Genomic DNA, 21352 nt, shown 5'->3' with positions numbered 1-21352 from the left:
ACAACCTATTCAAAGTTTAATTTTGACCAATCCTAATCCCAATAACTTCCTATTAAGTACACTGGATACTAACCTCATTAATACTGACTTCAGCTTCCACATATTGCAAACCTTTCTGTATGATCGAGATGAGAGCTGCTGGTGGCACCAGGGCTCCATTAATATTAGACTGACTGATGTGACTCTCTATACCAAATGTGAAGGCTGAATGGGAAAAACCTTTGATAAAATAGAAAAACAAATGTAATAACTTTAATAGAAGCATACACAGGCTTACAGAAAGCAAGTCCTGATAAGAAAGCATATTTTGCTGACATTAAGAACTTATAAAGAATGAAGAGGAATAAATTAGCGACCACATAACATTGTTACATGTTGACTTAAACCTTATTAAGTATTAAAAATTTTGATCATGGCATGCACCTCCTAATATTAATATTATTTGCTGTTACATCTACATATATATGCATACATATATAAAAGCATTTTACAGTAAAAAGGCTGTGTTTTTGGCAGTTGTCCATCATAGCTACCTATTCCAATGGTTTGTCCTGTTGGATAAAAAAAAAAGTACCATTTTCCTTCCTTTGTATCTTAAATATAGGAACTTTAAATAAAAAAATTCTTAAAAATTCAGGAAATAATTGAAATTAAACAATAGGTCTGTGAATAACTTATTTTTATGCCCTTAACTTCAAAGTCTTGCTCTATTTCCAAAAGCTAAGTTTTAACTGGAATTTTTTTAACTTCAAGAGCTGTCTGGAATTTTCAACCACATGCGTATGCTGAGCATGTAGCTTGCAGTAATTTCTGGAATGTAATATGCAAAACATCAGCAACTGGAAAGAAAATTAAGTCCACTAATCACATTAAATTTCAAAACCTTTTCTCAGCAGAATTGAAAGAACCAAGAGAAACACTCTGAATGCTTTTCTTTGGATGAATGGTTTAATAAATAATGATTCCTTTAGAATCACTGAGGTTAATAAAAATCTGTATCAATGCAAGTGTGCCAAAGTTTTAAAATTCCAGTTTTCTCTGATCTTTGATAGGTTGCATTCTACTCCCTTAACAAGTTGTGCTTCCTATCCTGATCCAAGTTTGTTTATTTCTACTCCATTTAAACAACTGTTCCACAACTGCACACTTCTCAATCCTCTGGATCTTGGAACTTGTCAAAGAGCATCAATATTCTCAGATTATTGCGTTATTAATCAAAAATGGCATCTACATGCAATTTTAATGATTAACCATAACAAGAGGAGATGGGAGTGTGGACAAAGGTAAACGGAGGAATAAAGTTAGTGTGAAATCAGCTCTTCAAAGTCTTTGTCCCATTTCCAAAGTTTACACAAATAAGGATTTCTAGGCCTAGAAAATGGGATTCCAAAAGGATGGGCAAGAAGGAGAGTGTTGCCCACTATAGAGGTCAAGGACAAACAACAGCTTTACCTATTAATGCCCTAGCAATGCCTACTGCACAACCATTTGAACAATGAATGTAAGCTGAGGCCTTAAAACAATCACAATCAATACTTCCCCAGGCTTCAAAATAACCTGTCCAAAAGATCCCTAACACCTCCTCACAGCTCTCATTAAATCATTATCCCTAATCTTCATAACTATGATTTTTACATCCATTACAGACTGCACCGAGACTTCTCTCTAGTAACCTCACCACTACCATTCCAGTCATTCCAACCTTCAACTTTGTTTTCACAAGCTCCTTTGCATTTGTAAGTAAAACTGTTGGAAGGAAATAAGTCAAACTTTTCAAAGCCAATTTATGATATTTGATCTTCTTACCAGACTCTTGTAAATATCTATAAACCAGAAAGTTGACCTCATCACTGCTTATACTCATCTTCAGTCCCACTTAAACCATGAGGTCATTCGAGGGTAAGCCTATGTATTAAAAACAAAGAAAAACACTTGATATTTGTTGTTTTCCTGTCCAGAAGGTGGGATTTTCCAAATTCCCTTTAAAGTTATTTTTCACCTTAATGGTATGCAATAGGATGCTCTTTAAATATCCACAATTGCATGATGACTATAATGAGATTTCTATTTCCATTTTTACTTCACAGGATTCCAGGATCGTTACTACCATTCAGTGCATCACAATTTCACTTTATTTTTCTTGTCCAGTCATCTGAGAGGATCTAATCCAAAATGTTATACTCATCAATCTAGTTAAGATCACAGCACAAAATTCATTTGTGGAATATTTGGATAAATATACATAAATGCTGCAATTTACAAAACAATTCAGCAAACTTCAGCCTAAAGACTTACTTCTTGCACAAGGCTGCATTTTGTGCTGGCAAAGTTTTTTTTAAGATCATAAAAAAAAATCATATTCAGAATGCTACATTCCACAAAAATGCAGACTCATGTACTCTGTCTACTTCAATTTTAATGTAATGAATGCACTGGAATTGGTCATTACTAATACTACATTTTTTTTAAATTTTCGATGTCCAGTATTAATATTGAAAATAACATTCCCTGAATCCCTAACAAGCAGCTTTGGTAATTTTACATTGAAATAAATTATAACCTGATTCCTGCGATTCAGGCATGAATAGCTTCAGACTTAGGACTTCTGAGTTATAAGTAAGGCCATCTGATGGTATCTGTGAGATATCTGCAATTGTGAGATGAATATTAACAGGATACAATACTTAGTAAAGGCTGAGTACCCCTCATCTGAAATTCCAAAATCCAAAAACCTCTGAAATCAGAATTTTTTTTGTGTGCTGACGTAACGTCACAAATGGAAAATTTGTTTTGCACAGGTCTCTGCACACCACAAATAGTTCTGACAACAGTTCATACTGTATATAATGAACAGAAGTTAATGAAAAAATTTTAATAACTCTGCATAAAGCGAAAAATGAAGATCTCGATCCTGTATTCAAACAGTGGATTCGTCAACATCGGAATGAACATATGCCACTTAATGGTCTGCTGATCATGAATCAAGCAAAAATCTATATGACGAACTGATAACTGAAGGTAGTTGTGAATATTCAGGTTGATTGCAGAAATTTAAGAAAAAGCACAGGTTTAAATAATTAAAGATCTATATATTTCATTTAGTAATACAGAGTAGGCCCTTCCAGCCCTTCAAGCCACATCACCGCGGTAAACACCGAACCCTAATTAACCTGAAGCTAATGATGGGACAATTCACAATGACCAATTAACCTCACTGGTACATCTTTGTACTCTGGAGGAAACCAGAGCCCCTGGGGAAACCTACGCATTCCATGGGAATGACGTGCAGACTCTTTATAGAACAATGCCAGAATTGAACTCCGAACTCCAGAACATCCCAAGTTGTAATAGCATTTCGTTACTGCTACCCTACCATGGTGACGGTAAAGTGTCTGCTGATCATAAGGCAACAGAGGAATTAATTGATGAGTTTGCCAAGGTTGTAGCTGATGAAAATCTAACGCATTGATTGGTTGCATCAGTACATGGGTGTGATGAACAAGTGTAAGACAAAGATTGCTTACCGGCATCACATAAATTCAGAGTCAGAACTATAGCAATCCCAAGCTCTCTCATTATATATTCCAAAATCCAAATCACTTCCAGACCAAAACATTTCGGATAAGGGGTACTCAACCTGTATTTTGCCAAAACTGGCTTACTATTCATTCAATATAGTGCCTAATATGCCTATTATACTGATGATGAAAATTGTTCATTTCCTTCTATAATATTGATTTGAAAAACAAGAGACCGAATCGGGCTTAAAGTCGAGATTGCTGTATGACCTCACAAGGAGGATGTAAAGACACAATTAATAGGTACGTTTAATGTCAGAAAAATGTATACACCATACATCTTGAAATTCTTTTTTCAAGTGTTACTTTCACAAAATCTTTCCACCGGAGTCACATATTTGATAACTTCAGGAAGGGTAAGATGACAGGAGACAGACCAATTCTCAGAGGGATCAGAAGTGGACAGGTGAGCAATTACAAGTTCCTGAGCATCAAGATCTCTGAGGATGGAACCTGATCCCAACATATCAATGCAGCTACAAATAAGCATTAAGAGTTTGAAGACATTTGGATTGTCACCCAAAACACTTGAAAACTTCTACAGATGTAGTGCTGAGGAAGCAATGCGATTGCAGCAGGAATGGCACAAATTGGAAGAATGGGCAAAAAGGTGGCAGATAGAATACAGTATTGGGAAATGTATGATAATGCAGTTTGGTAAAAGGAACAATACTGTAGACTGTTATTCAAATGGGGAGAAGGTTCAAATATCAGAGGTGCAGAGGGTCTTAAGAGTCCCCGTGCAAGAGTCTCAGAAGGTTAATTTACAGGTTGAGTCTGCGCAAAGAAGACAAATGCAATGTTGGCATTTATTTCAAGGGGAACAGAATATAAAAGAAAGGAGATAATGCCGAGCCTTTATAAGACACTAGTCAGGCCGCACTTGGAGTATTGTCAACGGTTTTGGGCCCCATATCTCAGAAAGGATGTATTGTCATTGGAGAGAGTCCAGAGGAGGTTCACAAGGGTAATTCTGAGAATGAAGGGCATATGAGGAGAGTTTGGCAGCTTTGGGCCTGTACTTTCTGGAATTTTGAAGAATGTGGAGGATCTCATTGAAACCTACTGAATACTGAAAGGACTAGATGGGGTGGATGTGGAGAGGATATTTTCTGTGGTGGGGGTATCCAGAACTAGATGGCACAGCCCCAAAATTAAGGTGCAACCTTTTAGAATAGAGGCAAGGAAAAATTTTTTGGAGGCCAAGCCTGTGGTTATATTCATGGCGGAAGTTGATTGTTTCCTGATTGGTCAGGGCATCAAAGGATATGGCGAGAAAGCAGGTGTATGGGGTTAATTTTGGATGCAGGATCAGCCATGACAGACGGTGGAGCAGACTCGATGGGCTGAATCACTGTCTGGTATGGGGGTGGGGTGCGCTACTGCACAGAACCAAAAGCAGCTACAGAAAGTTGTAAAATTAGTCAGCTCCTTCTGGGTACCAGCTTCCATAGTATCCAAGATATCTTCAAGGAGCTGTGCCTCAGAAAGGCAGTGTCCTTTATTAAGGACCCCATCACCCAGGACATGCTCTCTTCTCATTGTTACCATTAGGAAGGAGGTACTGAAGTCTGAAGGCACACACTCAGTGAATGAGGAACAGCTCCTTCCCCTCTGCCATCCAATTCCTAAATGCACATTGAACCCATGAACACTGCCTCACTTTTTATATTATTTGTTTTGCACAATGCAATTGATTTACTTATTTATTTTTTTCCTTCTATATTGTTATGTATTTCATTGAACTGCTGCTGTTTAAGTTAACAAATTTCATGACACATGCTGGTGGTAATAAACCTGATCCTATCATTCACAACTTTTATTGTTTTAAAATTATTTTGAAGTAATTATATAATATCAAATTTGCTAATACTAATCAATCTGTTCATTAAGTTGCTTTGTGATTTCAAATGTTCCATTAAGCCAACTATATTTTTGCCTGAATCATAATTTTCTGCCAATTTTGAGTTGAAAAGAACAAAGTAAATTACTATTTACCAAAAATCACTGCTCTAAGTACTTTAAGTGCAAGGTTATATTTTAGATTAGGGCTGTGCATTCTACACATTTCTTTTGCCCCAAAGATGAACAAATTAAAAACAGAAAAACTGGGGGAGGGGGAAATCACCCAAATTCTAATCGTACTGTTTAATTTATCAACTCTCATCAATCTTTCCTATAATTTGATTTTAGATTTATATCTAAAATATTACAAACTGCAATTATAGCTCACTACCTTTACTACAGCACAAACAATGTTTCGGAGTGGGATTCAAGCAAAGTGTTGACCCACAAATGGCAAGGCTTAGGTGCAGCTAGGAATTTGGTTTCATCTTGAATCAGTGATGTTTTCGTCAGATAAAATTACATAGAAACGCTCCTTCAAATTAAAACTATTTTCACCACTGATTGATCTTTGTTGTTAATTGATCCTAAATGAAGAATAAACAGGAATGTTAATAAATTGCTTTAAAGCTGAATGTTTTCAAGCAGAAAATTCCTGTAAAGCATGATTCATTACAAGGGAAATCATATTCATCTAAAATGGTTCAGAAAATTAACAGCTGCACATTTTTATGACAGAATACATTTAAACTTACCTTTCATGAATAGGCTATTAACACATTCCCAATGTTTATTTGGGAAATGTTTAAGGATGAAGATTTCACGTCACCTTAGATCACTGGACATGTAGTAAAGCTGGAAATAAAACAAAGAAGTAGTCTACAACTTCATCAATAAAATGTATCATAACAGTATAGTAAATAAATGCACTTCAGCTTTGAAACAAAAATTACTTGCCATTCCCGTCTCAAATTTACAGGTCACCAAAGTGACTTAAATTGAATTTCATAGTGAATAACATGCTAAACCTACAAAATAAAGAAAATATTACAACCCATTAACAAACTCAGAAACTGATACGATTTTGTTTATGACTTGTCCAAGTAATTTATATAATTAATCCATAATCATCTTAGTCCCAAAGTGGTCATGTTAGGATTTACAAGCAGCTTCATAACATACACATCATTCTAAATTTGATTCCTGGAATAAAAAGCCCTGAGGAAGCTTGTTAACACCAAGATTAAAAGGAAAGTATGCATTTTAACAGAATTTAAATATTGTTGCTCAAGCTTGAAACACAAATATAGAAAAAAAATATCAGGATGATGTGTTTCACAAGTTAACAGGGTTCAATCTTGGGAAATGAATTCGATTTAAGATCATTTTTATCAGAGATGGCCATGCTTGCCTTTGATTAATTTGAAATCATACATACATGGTACTGATCTCCAGAAGTCAAATGCTGCACAAAGCTGATTCCTGCCCCAAGGGCAAGGCTCTTACACAGAGATGGAACAAATGCAATTATGCGGTGAGGGATGACAAAACAAGTACCCCATCTCACAGAAATTGCTTAGACAAGTTTCAAAATGCTAAATACATTTGACACTCAGATAAAATCGATGACAAATCTAAAACATTAAGAACCTTTATTCTAAAATGTAAATTTTTCAAAAATTCACTATTAAAATCACCAAGAAAAAAAACAGAAAATGGAAATCAACTAAAATTTAACCTCTGCCTAGAGGCACATCACACCATTCAAAACAAAAAGAAATGTTTGTGTGTTAGAGCCAACTTCCTGCTTTGCGACTAGACACCATAAGGATTCCAACACTGGAGGACGGCAAGGAAAATTCTACAAATGGCTGCCAGTAAATTTGCTGTTTCATTATTTGTATGCATACATACAGGATACCAATCTTGGTGGATTTTCCAAGAGTATCTAGGCCATTAGCAGTTAGGCACTTCCGTTTTCAAGGAAAAAGTTTTGAACATATGAACAAAAAATTACAGTGCAAGAACATTTGTCTATTTACAGGAAAAAAACAGTAATAATAATAGTGTGACTCAGCTTTCAATGAATGTCTACTATCCTAGCACAATCATCCTAGCTTTCATCTCCTGACCACAACTGCGTCATGCCGTGTAAAGGGGTGTTAACCAAATAACTGCAAAGGCAGTTATAGGCAGTAAATCCTAAACCACTCTTTACCTAAACCACTGATTAAAAGGACAACAAAACCCAAACATTAAAAAAAACAGAAATGGAACATACTGCAGCTGAAGAAAACACAAGAACACAAACATAAGTGGATGCCACAAACAAAAAGCAGATAGAGAATCAAGGATATTCAAACTTCAATATCACAGTTCATTGTTGTAGATTACTAAATAAACTATGTTGAGAATATATACAGTACTATTTAGTTTATAAATATTTAACAATAGCTTATAATTGAGATTGGAAGAAAACATCTTTTTGAATTTTGCATGTAAGCTTCTTTCCTGAAGCACAAGATAAAATCAATGTTACACTTATTTGTTATTTCAGACCAGTCAATTCCAAAGAGGACCAGGGTGTTACACACACAAAATGCTGGAGGAACTCAGCAGGCCAGGCAGCACCTATGAAAAAGAGTACAGTCAACGTTTCAGGCCGAGACCCTTCCAGTCCTTTCCAGTGCTCTCATCTTTATTCTTGCAACTAAGATTTAAACAAATCTGCATAATATTCAGAACCTCTATGCTCACAGAAAATGATTCCAAACCTATAAATGATAATCCATCCAAGATGTTACTGGTAGAACCTGGACCAAAAGTAAATGAACAGTTGTACCGAGCGACAATGCTACAAACAGCATAATGCCTATGCTTTAGTGCAAGAAATTCTTCCAACATTCATCGACTTTAAAAAGAGTATTTAAAGATTAGGTGACTGTTTACTATGAATCATATGCCCATTCAGCCTCTAATTCACTGTTTGATACTGTGTGAGCTATAAAAGGTTCTGTAAATGCACCAAGTAGTAGATCCAACCATAATGGCTTGAGATTTTAAATTCATAATTCCCATTTGGCCAGATTCCATTAACACATTCATGGTGGCAACATTCATTAATCTTAAGTGTTTATCCAAACGTAGCCCTTCTGTTCATTCTTTTGTGATGGTGTTAGGATAGTGCCACCTAACCCTGCTCATCAGTTGAAATAATGTGAACAATGAGGTTATTAAATATATTTAAAACCAAGAAAATTCTGTTCCGGAGATTAACCAAAAAAATCTTGTACAGTAACAGGACTTCACAGATGTTACATAAAAATGCAAAGTTTAGAATGACAGACAAGATAATAAAATAGAATTCCTTCAAGAACAAAATGAAATGGTGAGAACAAATACACAGAGGGAGAAAAGCAAAAGAGCCATTAAAAAGTCCACAGCCACTGATGTTACAAAACAAGATATTCTAGATTAGTAGCATTATTATCTTGTACCTGGTCACCACAAAATACTGAAACTTCTTTCACATTATGCTGAAAGTTTCATACCTCACAATTTCTGGCAAACAGCAACATGAACGTAAGTGTTTTTCACATACCGATCTTAATTTAGGAACACACTGCATGTTACATATTGTAACAGTCAAGTATTTCTTGTAAAATGATAGTAACTCAGAATACCACACACTCAGAGCTTCTTCATTAATGCATTAATAAGAACCACTGGCTATAGCACTAAGCCAATTGCACTGTACTAAGCTCTGGAACTACTGCAAACTTGAGAGCTGCTGATTGCCAAATGTCACATCGGTATTTGGGACTGCCACTTGCTCCAACGAGAATTAAACAGTAGAGCCCATTAAAATCTTGCTCACTGTAGATGTGATGATGTGAATATGTGTAAACAACTATTACTACAATGATGCAAGTTAACATTTGACCAATTAGAAATAAACATGATATTGCCCAGTTTCCAGTCACAACATCACCAAGACAAAGGCTTCCATTAATTATATATACTGTTGCTGAACAGGGGCCCAGGGAAGGATCAACTTTTACTATCTAATGACAAAAAAATGAATTATTACTACAATATACCTCCAAGACTACATTTTAGCTTTTGGAATAAACTGTCATCAATTATTACTATAAACTCTAGTTGCTTGTGACCTCACAAAACTAAGGATGGATATTACACAAATCCATTTACTGGTGAAATGAAATACTCTAATAAACTGTAATAAATTGTAATTAGGATTAAACAGGGAATAGGGATAGAACTGCATTTAAAATAAGTTGTTTGTACGGATAATATAAAATGTTGGGGAAATAAGTGAAAACTAAAATTATAATTCAACTACACAGTATCAAATTATTGGGATGCCCTACTGTTCAATGAAAACATTAAAACTAACCCCAGGAGACCTGTAGCTATGTCACAGGACAACGAGGGACTGCAAGTTTAAAACAGATGAAAAACATCCTAAAATGCATGCGCTGAAACAGTTTAAGTATTGGCTCAATCTTCACCACAAAATGTTATGAGAAAAAGTAGATTCTTGAACAGAATGCTATTTAAGGCTATAAATGTAATGTTGTTTGGATATCCATCAACTGGACATTCATGTAAATACTCTAGCTTCCCTTCAATCAAATGAAATTTGGATTTATTGCTCAAATACCAAGACTTTTTCAGCTTGGGGCTGGCCCTCTGAGTGATGCACAATTAATTTTCAGCTTTGCCACTTTGTTACTGTGGTTTGCTGTGTAACTCCTGCAACCCCTGACAGCTTCCAACACAGCCCATAAATTTTTGTCAGCTCTCTGATTTCCTGCACTTTCTTTTTGCTATTGCAATCATGTCAAAAAGGCCAGCAGGTAACCCAAAGGGCAAAACCACAAAAGGATACATAATTTTTCTTCTATAAGTACCAAATATATTTTTTCAAAAGCTGATGTGGTACATTGTCCAAACTCCAAGAAAATCTGAAATCCAGTATGGTCTGTGCCCTGACGGTGCCAGATTTTTGACATAAAATGCATTTCACCAGTTCTGGGAAAATCAACAAGAGGTGTTAGATGGCAGTGGGCCATTACCAACAATCACTTACATTTAGAGTTCAGGGAACTCACACAACACAGAAACTGGCCCTTTTCCCAACAGGCCAAAGCTGGCTGTTCTTTTTTTTTTGCAATAATCCCATTTGCCCATAAAAGATGAGTTTTATCTAGTCAAATGCCTGCCTAAATACCTTTTAGACAGAGATTATTTCAGCACCTCTTCTGGTACTTCAGAAATCAACCAATCTCTGCATTAAAAAAAAGTTCCCTCAGATCCTATTTAAAACTTCTCTTTCACCTTAAGGTGTCATTTTGGATACCCCTACTAAAGGAAAAATCTTCCAACCACCTCCTTTACCTATGCCTCCTATAAAAAGATAAACAAAATCAAATAACGATTTTTTTTATATAAATGTACTTGGTGAGAAGTGGATATTCTACCACACAAATTATTCTACTGGGAGACAAACCATTATACTGTTTCATCTTTCCCTCAAAGTTTTTTTTTAAAGTTACAATAGTGACAATAGTTATGAATGGCAAACCAGACATTTACCTACAGCAGTGAGAAAAATAAATGGTCAATTAATATACTTTTATTAATGCACAAGGGAAAATTAAACAGACTGCAGAAAATTCCACTGATTTTCTCAAATATTGCAGTAAATCTTTCATATATTTACAACTGAAAACAGACAATTCCAGTTATGGAGACATCAACACACAGAATATTACAGACCTTCACCCTAGTGGCTGTGCCAAACATGATGCCAAATTAAACTAACAATTCCTGCCTGCACATGATCCACATCCCACTATTGCTTGAACATTCATGTGTCTATTTGAAAGCCTCTTAAATACCATTATTGTATCCACTTTCACCACTATCCCTAGCAACGTCTGTTAAAAAAAAAATAACTTGACCTGAACCTCTCCCTTAAAAATCCCCCCACCTTAAATGCATGCCCTCTAATATTTGATATTTCTACCCCAGGAGAAGGTTTCGGACTGTCTACCATACCTATGGTTCTCATAATTTTATAAACACCTATCAGGTCTCCTCTGTGTCTGACACTACAGAAAAAACAACCCAAGTCTGTCCAACTCTACTTATAGTTCATAGCCTCCAATCCAAGCAGCATCTCGTAAACAATTTCTGTATCTTTTCCAAAGCTTCCATGTTCCTCCTGTAATATGGAACCCAGAATTGCACACAATACTTCAAGTGTTGTTTTTTTCCGTGTGTGTGCCATACTCTACCAACGCCTCGGCAACCACTTTTCAAGTGGTTGTCTTGAAGGAAAGATACTGTGAGTGGTCCCCCACATCCTCCTCACAGCGCAGTCTTTTTTTTTTATGAGGCCAAGTTGCGAGCTCGACACTCAACCTGGCACAGCTGGAAAGCATGCCCAGAAGCGGCCCAACTGGGTTTGAATTCGGGAACCTTCGCTCCGGAGTCCGGCACTGATATCACTGCGCCACCAGCCGGCCAGGTGTAGCCCAATCTAAATCTTATATAGCTGCAACAAGACTTCTTTACTGTTATACTCAATGAAAGGGCCACATGTAAATGTCGTAGTTAACACAATGATTTACAGTACAGACAATCCAGGTTCAATTCCTATTTGTATGTTCTCCCCATTACTGCATAGATTTCCTCCAGGTGCTCCAGTTTCCTCCCACAATCCAAAGCCATAGTGGTTGGTAGGTTAATTGGTCATTATAAATTGTCCCATAGATTAGGCTAAGATTAAATTGGGTGATTGCTGGGTGGTGTGGCTCGAAGAACTGGGTCTATTTTGGACCGCATCTCAATAAAATAAAAATGAAAGAAAGCAAGCACGCCATGGACCACCTTTACCATCCTACCTGTCTGCATGGTCGCTGTCTGGGAACTGTGGCCTTGGACCACAAGATCCTGCTGGACATCAATGCTGCTACACCCAACTGTATATTCTCCCCTTACATTTGGCCTCCCAAAATTTAACTCCTAAATCCCAACCATATGTCATTTCTCCACCCTTTTCGATAACTGGTCTATATTCTACTGTACCCTTTGATAAGCTTCTTCACAGCCCATAACTCCACCAATATTTGTGTTATTTGCGAACTTAAAAACCCACCCATCTACATTTTCATCCAAATCACTTAAATATATCACAAACAACAAATATAACACATGCAACCTACTCTACCTCTAATGACATTTGGGCAGGTTACATGGAAAAATTGAATTTGCGATAGAGGGCGTGCACCCAAATTAACAAACAGATTTTTAGGTTGGTGGCTTTGTTATAGAAGGAGGGGTTAAAGCACAATGCTTGAATGTGGAAAAACGAGAGATAATTTCTAACTTGAAAATTCTCTGCAACTAAGCCTCCACAATCCTTTTGGGTAGAGATTTCTAAAGATTCACCATAAGCTGGGTGAGGAATTATCTTCCCATCTCTATTCTGGGGAAAAAAATAAATATATATATATTGCCCATGCTGCAAGTCTTCCCTCTCCAATGTTCTCCAAGGGAAGGGCACTAGGGCTGATACAGCTTGACACCGGTGTCGTCGCAGAGCAATGTGTGGTTAAGTGCCTTGCTCAAGGACACAACACGCTGCCTCAGCTGAGACTCGAACTAGTGACCTTCAGGTCACTAGACTGATGCCTTAACCACTTGGCCATGTGCCAACACTGAATAGCTGAACCCTATATTTGAAACTGTGATTCCTAAACTTCACAATCAAGGCGAGCATTGCGCCTGCATCTCATATAAAGATACGTAAAAATTATTATATGTTTTAGTGAGATCACCTCTAATTCCTTCATTTTGACTGTTAACTCATTAACAAAACCATCTGTTGATTGCAAAATGTATTAAGTTTCATAAGTGGAGTCAAAAGAAAGAGGTGTACATTTCAGCATAGGTCGCTGAATTGAAGAGATTGTCTGAGCATTGTCAGTTCTATGATGATCTTAATAATGCACTGTGAGATTGTTTAGTTTATGGAATCTTAAAAGAAAGCATTCAAAAACAGCTCCTAACTGAAGCGCAACTTGCATTTAAAAGAGCAGTTAAAATAGCTGTATCAATGGAAACAGCAGACAGACACACAATTGAGTTACAGTCAGGAATTAAAGTGAAGGTGAGCAAAATTGCAACATCTAAACAGAAACCGGCCTGGCCAAACTAATTGTGTTACTATTGCCACAGGGGCTCTCATACACCAGGTCAATGCAGATTTAAAGGCGAAACTTGCAGAAAAAGAAATAAAGTAGGACACATACAAAGGGCATTCCTGCAGTCCAAAATAAATGGACTGCACAGGGAACAGAAAAAGCTAATAAGTCAAGTTGCAGTTCCAAAAAAACACAGCACTAATCTGTATGCTATTGATAAAAAAAAATTGAGAAGGATAAGAGTGACACTAGATTCGGTAGCCTTGAGACTTACAATATGAAAACAATAGACAAGCAACACACACAAAATGCTGGAGGAACTCAGCTGCTCTAACAGCATCTATGGAAAAGAGTAAATAGCCGAAGTTTTGGGCAAAGACCCTTCTTCAGGATGACTACCTACAACTTGATTAGAGATCCATCCACCATTTGTATGGCATGCCCCCAGCAATGAAGCCAACTGAAAGCGAATTTTAAAAAGGCACTGGATGTTGCCATAACAGTCTTCATGGTGTACACAGTGAACAGTTGCTCAGAGGGCAAGCAGGTGTTGGTGCCAACCTCTTTGTTTCTGGTTGGAAAGCATATTGGATCAATATGTCTATGAAGGTTCTCTGTCATCCAGGTCATTGTATATTAAGCAGTAGTAAATCAAGCCATCTGGACTTGCTGTGTTGCCTAGAACAGGGGTCCCCAACTTTTTTTGCACCGCAGACCGGCTTAATATTGACAATATTCTTGCGGACCGGCCAACCCCCTGGGGGGCGGGGGGGGGGAGAGAGGAGGAGGGGGGAGTTGTTCAAGTAGGATTAAACTCACCTGAACATGTCTTTTACAGTTAGGGTTGCCGACTTTCTCACTCCCAAATAAGGGACAAAAGTAGCAGTCAAATCCCGGCAACACACATAAAAGTTGCTGGTGAACGCAGCAGGCCAGGCAGCATCTCTAGGAAGAGGTGCAGTCGACGTTTCAGGCCGAGACCCTTCATCAGGACTAACTGAAGGAAGAGTGAGTAAGGGATTTGAAAGTTGGAGGGGGAGGGGGAGATCCAAAATGATAGGAGAAGACAGGAGGGGGAGGGATGGAGCCAAGAGATGGACAGGTGATAGGCAAAAGGGATATGAGAGGATTGTGAATGACGTGAATGACGTGATATGACGTGAATTAGCTAAGATAGACTGGCAAATGACACTTAAAGGATTGACGGTGGATATGCAATGGCAAGCATTTAAAGATTGCATGGATGAACTACAACAATTGTTCATCCCAGTTTGGCAAAAGAATAAATCAAGGAAGGTAGTGCACCCGTGGCTGACAAGAGAAATTAGGGATAGTATCAATTCCAAAGAAGAAGTATACAAATTAGCCAGAAAAAGTGGCTCACCTGAGGACTGGGAGAAATTCAGAGTTCAGCAGAGGAGGGCAAAGGGCTTAATTAGGAAGGGGAAAAAAGATTATGAGAGAAAACTGGCAGGGAACATAAAAACTGACTGTAAAAGCTTTTATAGATATGTAAAAAGGAAAAGACTGGTAAAGACAAATGTAGGTCCCCTACAGACAGAAACAGGTGAATTGAATATGGGGAGCAAGGACATGGCAGATCAATTGAATAATTACTTTGGTTCTGTCTTCACTAAGGAGGACATAAATAATCTTCCAGAAATAGTAGGGGACAGAGGGGCCAGTGAGATGGAGGAACTGAGGGAAATACATGTTAGTAGGGAAGTGGTGTTGGGTAAATTGAAGGGATTAAAGGTAGATAAATCCCAGGGCCAGATGGTCTGCATCCCAGAGTGCTTAAGGAAGTAGCCCAAGAAATAGTGCATGCATTAGTGATAATTTTTCAAAACTCGTTAGATTCTGGACTAGTTCCTGAGGATTGAAGGGTGGCTAATGTAACCCCACTTTTTAAAAAAGGAGGGAGAGAGAAACCGGGGAATTATAGACCGGTTAGCCTAACGTCAGTGGTGGGGAAACTGCTGGAGTCAGTTATCAAAGATGTGATAACAGCACATTTGGAAAGTGGTGAAATCATCGGACAAAGTCAGCATGGATTTGTGAAAGGAAAATCATGTCTGATGAATCTCATAGAATTTTTTGAGGATGTAACTAGTAGGGTGGATAGGGGAGAACCAGTGGATGCGGTATATTTGGATTTTCAAAAGGCTTTTGACAAGGTCCCACACAGGAGATTAGTGTGCAAACTTAAAGCACACAGTATTGGGGGTAAGGTATTGATGTGGATAGAGAATTGGTTAGCAGACAGGAAGCAAAGAGTGGGAATAAACAGGACCTTTACAGAATGGCAGGCAGAGACTAGTGGGGTACCGCAAGGCTCAGTGCTGGGACCTCAGTTGTTTACAATATATATTAGTGACTTGGATGAGGGAATTAAATGCAGCATCTCCAAGTTTGCGGATGACACGAAGCTGGGCGGCAGTGTTAGCTGTGAGGAGGATGCTAAGAGGATGCAGGGTGACTTGGATAGGTTGGGTGAGTGGACAAATTCATGGCAGATGCAATTTAATGTGGATAAATGTGAAGTTATCCACTTTGGTGGCAAAAATAGGAAAACAGATTATTATCTGAATGGTGGCCGATTAGGAAAAGGGGAGGTGCAACGAGACCTGGGTGTCATTATACACCAGTCATTGAAAGTGGGCATGCAGATACAGCAGGCGGTGAAAAAGGCAAATGGTATGCTGGCATTTATAGCGAGAGGATTCGAGTACAGGAGCAAGGAGGTACTACTGCAGTTGTACAAGGCCTTGGTGAGACCACACCTGGAGTATTGTGTGCAGTTTTGGTCCCCTAATCTGAGGAAAGATATCCTTGCCATAGAGGGAGTACAAAGAAGGTTCACCAGATTGATTCCTGGGATGGCAGGACTTTCATATGAAGAAAGACTGGATGAACTGGGCTTGTACTCGTTGGAATTTAGAAGATTGAGGAGGGATCTGATTGAAACGTATAAAATCCTAAAGGGATTGGACAGGGTAGATGTAGGAAGATTGTTCCCGATGTTGGGGAAGTCCAGAACAAGGTGTCACAGTTTGAGGATAAAGGGGAAGCCTTTTAGGACTGAGATTAGGAAAAACTTCTTCACACAGAGTGGTGAATCTGTGGAATTCTCTGCCAAAGGAAACAGTTGAGGCCAGTTCATTGGCTATATTTAAGAGGGAGTAGGCCCTTGTGGCTACGGGGATCAGGGGGTATGGAGGGAAGGCTGGTGCAGGGTTCTGAGTTGGATGATCAGCCATGATCATAATAAATGGCGGTGCAGGCTCAAAGGGCCGAATGGCCTACTCCTGCACCTATTTTCTATGTTTCTATGATCCTGGGACAGGAGGTTCAGGAAGAAAGACAAGGTGGTGGGGGGGGGGGGGACCCAGAGGATGAGACGCTTTACCCCAGGAGAGACTACCATGATCATGAAGCCTTGAGCGGGCACCTGTGTGCGCATGCCTGACATGCGCATATAATGTGCACATGTGCGTACATGCCGATTTTTTTCTCCACAAATCGGTTTTGCCTTCATCTTCCCAACTATACTGTACATACATTATTTCTACTTTATATAGGTTGTGTGTTTATCATATCATTCCTGCTTTTACTATATATTAGTGTTATTTACTTTCAGTTTTATGTGTTATTTGGTATGATTTGTTAGGTTTTTTTTGGGTCTGGGAAAGCTCAAAAACTTGTCCCATATAAATTCATGGTAATTGCTTCTTACACTTTACGCCATTTCGGCACGAAAGGTTTCATAGGAACGCTCTACCTTAGCGGGGGAAATACGGGACAAATCAATTTAGCCCAAAATACGGGATGTCCCAGCAAATACGGGACAGTTGGCAACCCTATGTTCAAGTTCAACAGTGCATGACAGGGAATGAGGAAAAGTACAGCTGACTCATACCTTTTCCTCACGGCCCGGTAGCACATGCTTTGCGGCACGGCAGTTGGGGACCACTGGCCTAGAAAACGTTTCACCATTCATCTGAGAGGCTCCTTCAGTTCTTATCCATGGTGGTAGTTTTCCAGTTTATAAACTCTGTGAGTTGCTTAAAGGTATAGCAATCACATAAGGGTCAATAAGAGTCGTAGAGGTAATGACAGGATCATTAGTCTTACCTTTGCATGAATAGAGGTGTGAACTGTTGTGGAGTCGCTGTATATCTACACCTAAAGGATAAGGGACACTCCTTTGATGAAAACAATGTGCACATTTTGGACAGGGAGGACAGGTGGTTTGAAAGAGGGGTTAAAGAATCCATCTTTGTCAAACTGGAAAACCCATCCCTGAACAGAAGGGATGGGGTACAACACCACCTATCAGCTACTTTCAACGCAGTCCTAATATCTCGACCCCAACGTCTCTACAACAGTTCACACCTCCATTCATGCAAAGATAAGACTAATGATCCTCTCACTACCTCTATGACTGTTAATGACCCTCATACGATTACTATAACTTTAAACAATTCAGAGTTTATAAGCCGGAAAACTACCTACCAAGGATCAGAATTGAAGGAGCCTCTCAAATGAGTGGTGATGCATCTTTTAGACATCAAGTCCAGTTGCATTGATTTATTACTACTTTATATATTGGACCAAGGAAGGACCATGCATCATACTGCTCATAGGAATTGTGAAAGTGTTGGAAGCAGCAGCCTGACTACAACAGTTTTTGTAGGTAACATATCGGAGAAAGCCTCTGATATGTTAAACAGGCAGTTAGTTGCAAAAATGTTGCTTGGTTTTAAACTGGAATAAAGTTCAAGGAGCTTCAGGGAAGTTGTAAGCATTCAGCTTTTGTGAGTCTAAGGAAACAGAATCTACTCTTTGTGCATTAACGTTATTGCATGAATTTCAAGTGGAAGACAAAAAGCTGCTTGTAAAAATAAATGCAAAAACCAAAGCCCAGCTGCATGAATGGAAGGCTAAAAATAAAGAAGTCAATGGAGATATGTAAACCGAGGATTCATTAGATGTTGTGGATGAGGAAACTAAGAGCGCGAGATCAGATCACAAAGGGAGCAACTGAAGGATAAGAGAACTAAGTGCACCTTCAAGATCAAGATACACATCCTAGAAAGAAGCAAAAGGTGTGAAAAAGAAAAGGAACTTTAGACAGAAAGGGGGAATGAAGCCAGGGCCGGAAGAGAAGCAAGGATCCAAGTAGATCCAGAGAGAAAAGCCAAGAAAAAGAGATGAAAAGTGTCCAGAGCTGTCAGAACCACTTCCTGCAGTCTCAGAAGCAACTCCTACAACCACCATGGAGAAGGCCCCAGAATCTGAGATTATTTCACAGCCACAAGTCTCATCTGCCAAGCAGAGTTACCCCTTGTCAGGAAAGACATTAACCCACAAGAATAAGATATCCTCCACAGCAATTTAAACTTTAGGCCTGAATGGAACAATTTAAAATTTACTATGCTGTGAATGTCTATATAGTAGTTGTACAACAGTATACTCTGTATATAGTTGAGATGCATTCTATATTGAGTTGGAGTTTCTAGCTAAGCGGGGGGAGGGAGTGTTGTATATTTAATTTTTTTTAAAAGTGAGTAATAATGTAAATGTTGTTTATCAAGCATTCTTGTTTACTTAAATAATTCATTTCAGGTTATATGTAAAAATAAATGAATTGCATATGACATTACCCTACTATGTGATACCTCCTTGAATCTCAGCTCTTATTTTCCTTTGAACTACTTTAATGTTTTGGAGTTACGAAATGCAAAACACCATCCACTTGCGGCTACCATCGGATAAGGGGTACAGAAGCTTAAAGTCCCACACCACCAGGTACTGATTCAAACTAATTTTTCAACACTATGATCACTTTGAAATGAAATGGACTTTTTTTTTTATTTGTTCCAATTGTTCTTTCTTCTAAATTTGTGTGTAATTAATGGTTTTCCTGGGAATACTGCCTAAGATGCAGTGTGTCTTTGATACTGCTACAAGATTTTCATTGCAACTCTGCATATATTTACTTGCCTACATAATAATAAACTTGACTTTGAAATTAGACCACTCCAGTAGTTTTGCAGTTCCCAAAAGTAGAATGAAGACATTACTTAATCTGGAATTCTGAAATACTGGAGAATATATTTCTCCATATGTTGACAATATTGACCATAAATTTGACACAACTTTGATGCTCATTTTACAGAATAGTTTCCAGCATCTGCAGAACACCATGTTTATTTTTAAAAATTACTCGTAATGCTTCCGATTATAAGGGTTCAAATAATTATCCATATAATCCAACCTGCATTTCACACAGGAGGCACAAGCTTTAAAAATTGCATTCAAAAAGCTTTGAAAGCTGTACTGTTTTCCTCACAATATATTTGATTCTATACGTTCACTATCAGAGCTCAGCATTTCTAAGTTGCATATAAAATTACTGAACTGACACTAAAACTAGTAACATAAAGTATATTAAAAGGAATAAAGAAGCCAACTGAAGCTTTATACCACTGAATTAAATAGTTTTGTTCAAACACTGTTTACAACTAGTTGCAGGATTCTCCAAATGTAGAATGCAGATGCTCATTCTATTTGCAGTCCAGCTGCACATCAAATCACAGGCAGGTCCCACATTTTGGAGGAGTCGCATTGCTAGAAAACTGTCCATATCAGATTTTCTGTAGTGTAGATCCATTTTTCCCCACTGAACTCAATATTAAAGTTCCTACAGGGTCTTTTCTCTCACATTAAACCATTTTATCAGCAATGATAAAGCAACATATAGCCAGTATTTAACAGATGCGGCCAACATTAGACTTGGGGAGTGGGCAAGGCTCATGCAAAACAAACAAGAGATTTTATGTTTTTTATATATTGAGCCACTCAATCCCAGGAGGCTTTATCGCTGGCGCACAAAGCTTATGAATACGGAATGGGTACACGAAATAGGGATATCAGGGAAAAGGATAGGATTCAAGGTTGAGGTTGATGGGAGAAAGTTTGTGAAGAGATGTTAAAGGGAGTAACAGACTAAATTGCAATGATTCAGTGAAGGTGGCGGAAAGGCTGCGAAATCATTTTAAGCAATAAGCCATAGCTGCTGTAACTGCCAACAAATACAGAGTGTCAGAGCAAGTAGCTTCCAAGTGAAGAGTGTGCCAGAACTACAGTCGGAGACATCTGCTTACATAACCTTGGAATGGAAGCAGAGGAAGGACTTTATTGTGAATGCTAATCTGATCAACATGGTAATATCACATCTGTAGTAGAGCTAGTAGAATTACTGAGACTTGATGTTTCAATCCCTATGGTAAATCAGCACTCTCAACGTTGGCAGTGGGCTTGGAGTGGTGACAAGGAGGGAGGGTAGGTACGTCATTGGGGTCATCGGGTGGGCACCCTCTTTTGACGCTTCGTTGATAAGCCCACGACGTCTCCACGGTGCTACCTGGCGTCCCAGATACACCCCCCTCAGTTCCATATCCTCTTGTCTACATCTTGCAGCCCAGTTGTTGTGTCTCCTTTCAATTCAAATCCAATTACTGCTTTCTTCTGTTGCATTTGACAAACTCCCACACTTTTTCCCTTTTGCATTTGGTATTTATTTTTCCCTATTTCAAATTTTTAGGTAGTTATTTATGAACTCAGCAAGGGGAAATTTCCATTACAAAATGGACACAATGCAAGGGTTGCCTATAATTCTACCTGTAGAAA

General features: G+C 38.3%; 1 protein-coding gene across 2 annotated transcripts in view; it reads right to left on the bottom strand.

The window, feature by feature from the left end:
• tbl1xr1a (TBL1X/Y related 1a) overlaps positions 1-21352 on the bottom strand; it is a 176176-nt gene that overhangs the window by 63502 nt on the left and 91322 nt on the right. Inside the window, exons 2-5 of one of the 2 annotated variants that reach the window (XM_072255328.1) lie at positions 6179-6278; positions 2000-2162; positions 1807-1905; positions 74-219 (exon numbers count right to left, since the gene is read on the bottom strand). In XM_072255328.1, the coding sequence (XP_072111429.1) occupies positions 74-219; positions 1807-1864 (204 nt within the window). In that variant the 5' untranslated portion in view covers positions 1865-1905; positions 2000-2162; positions 6179-6278. The remainder of the gene's footprint in view (positions 1-73; positions 220-1806; positions 1906-1999; positions 2163-6178; positions 6279-21352) is intronic. The other variant, XM_072255327.1, reaches the window with a different exon arrangement.

This window comes from Mobula birostris, chromosome 4 (assembly GCF_030028105.1).
Source record: "Mobula birostris isolate sMobBir1 chromosome 4, sMobBir1.hap1, whole genome shotgun sequence".
NCBI classification, from domain to species: Eukaryota; Metazoa; Chordata; class Chondrichthyes; order Myliobatiformes; family Myliobatidae; genus Mobula; species Mobula birostris.
The sequence above is the reverse complement of the archived record's forward strand: the minus strand, read 5'-3'. Positions and strand labels throughout refer to the sequence as shown.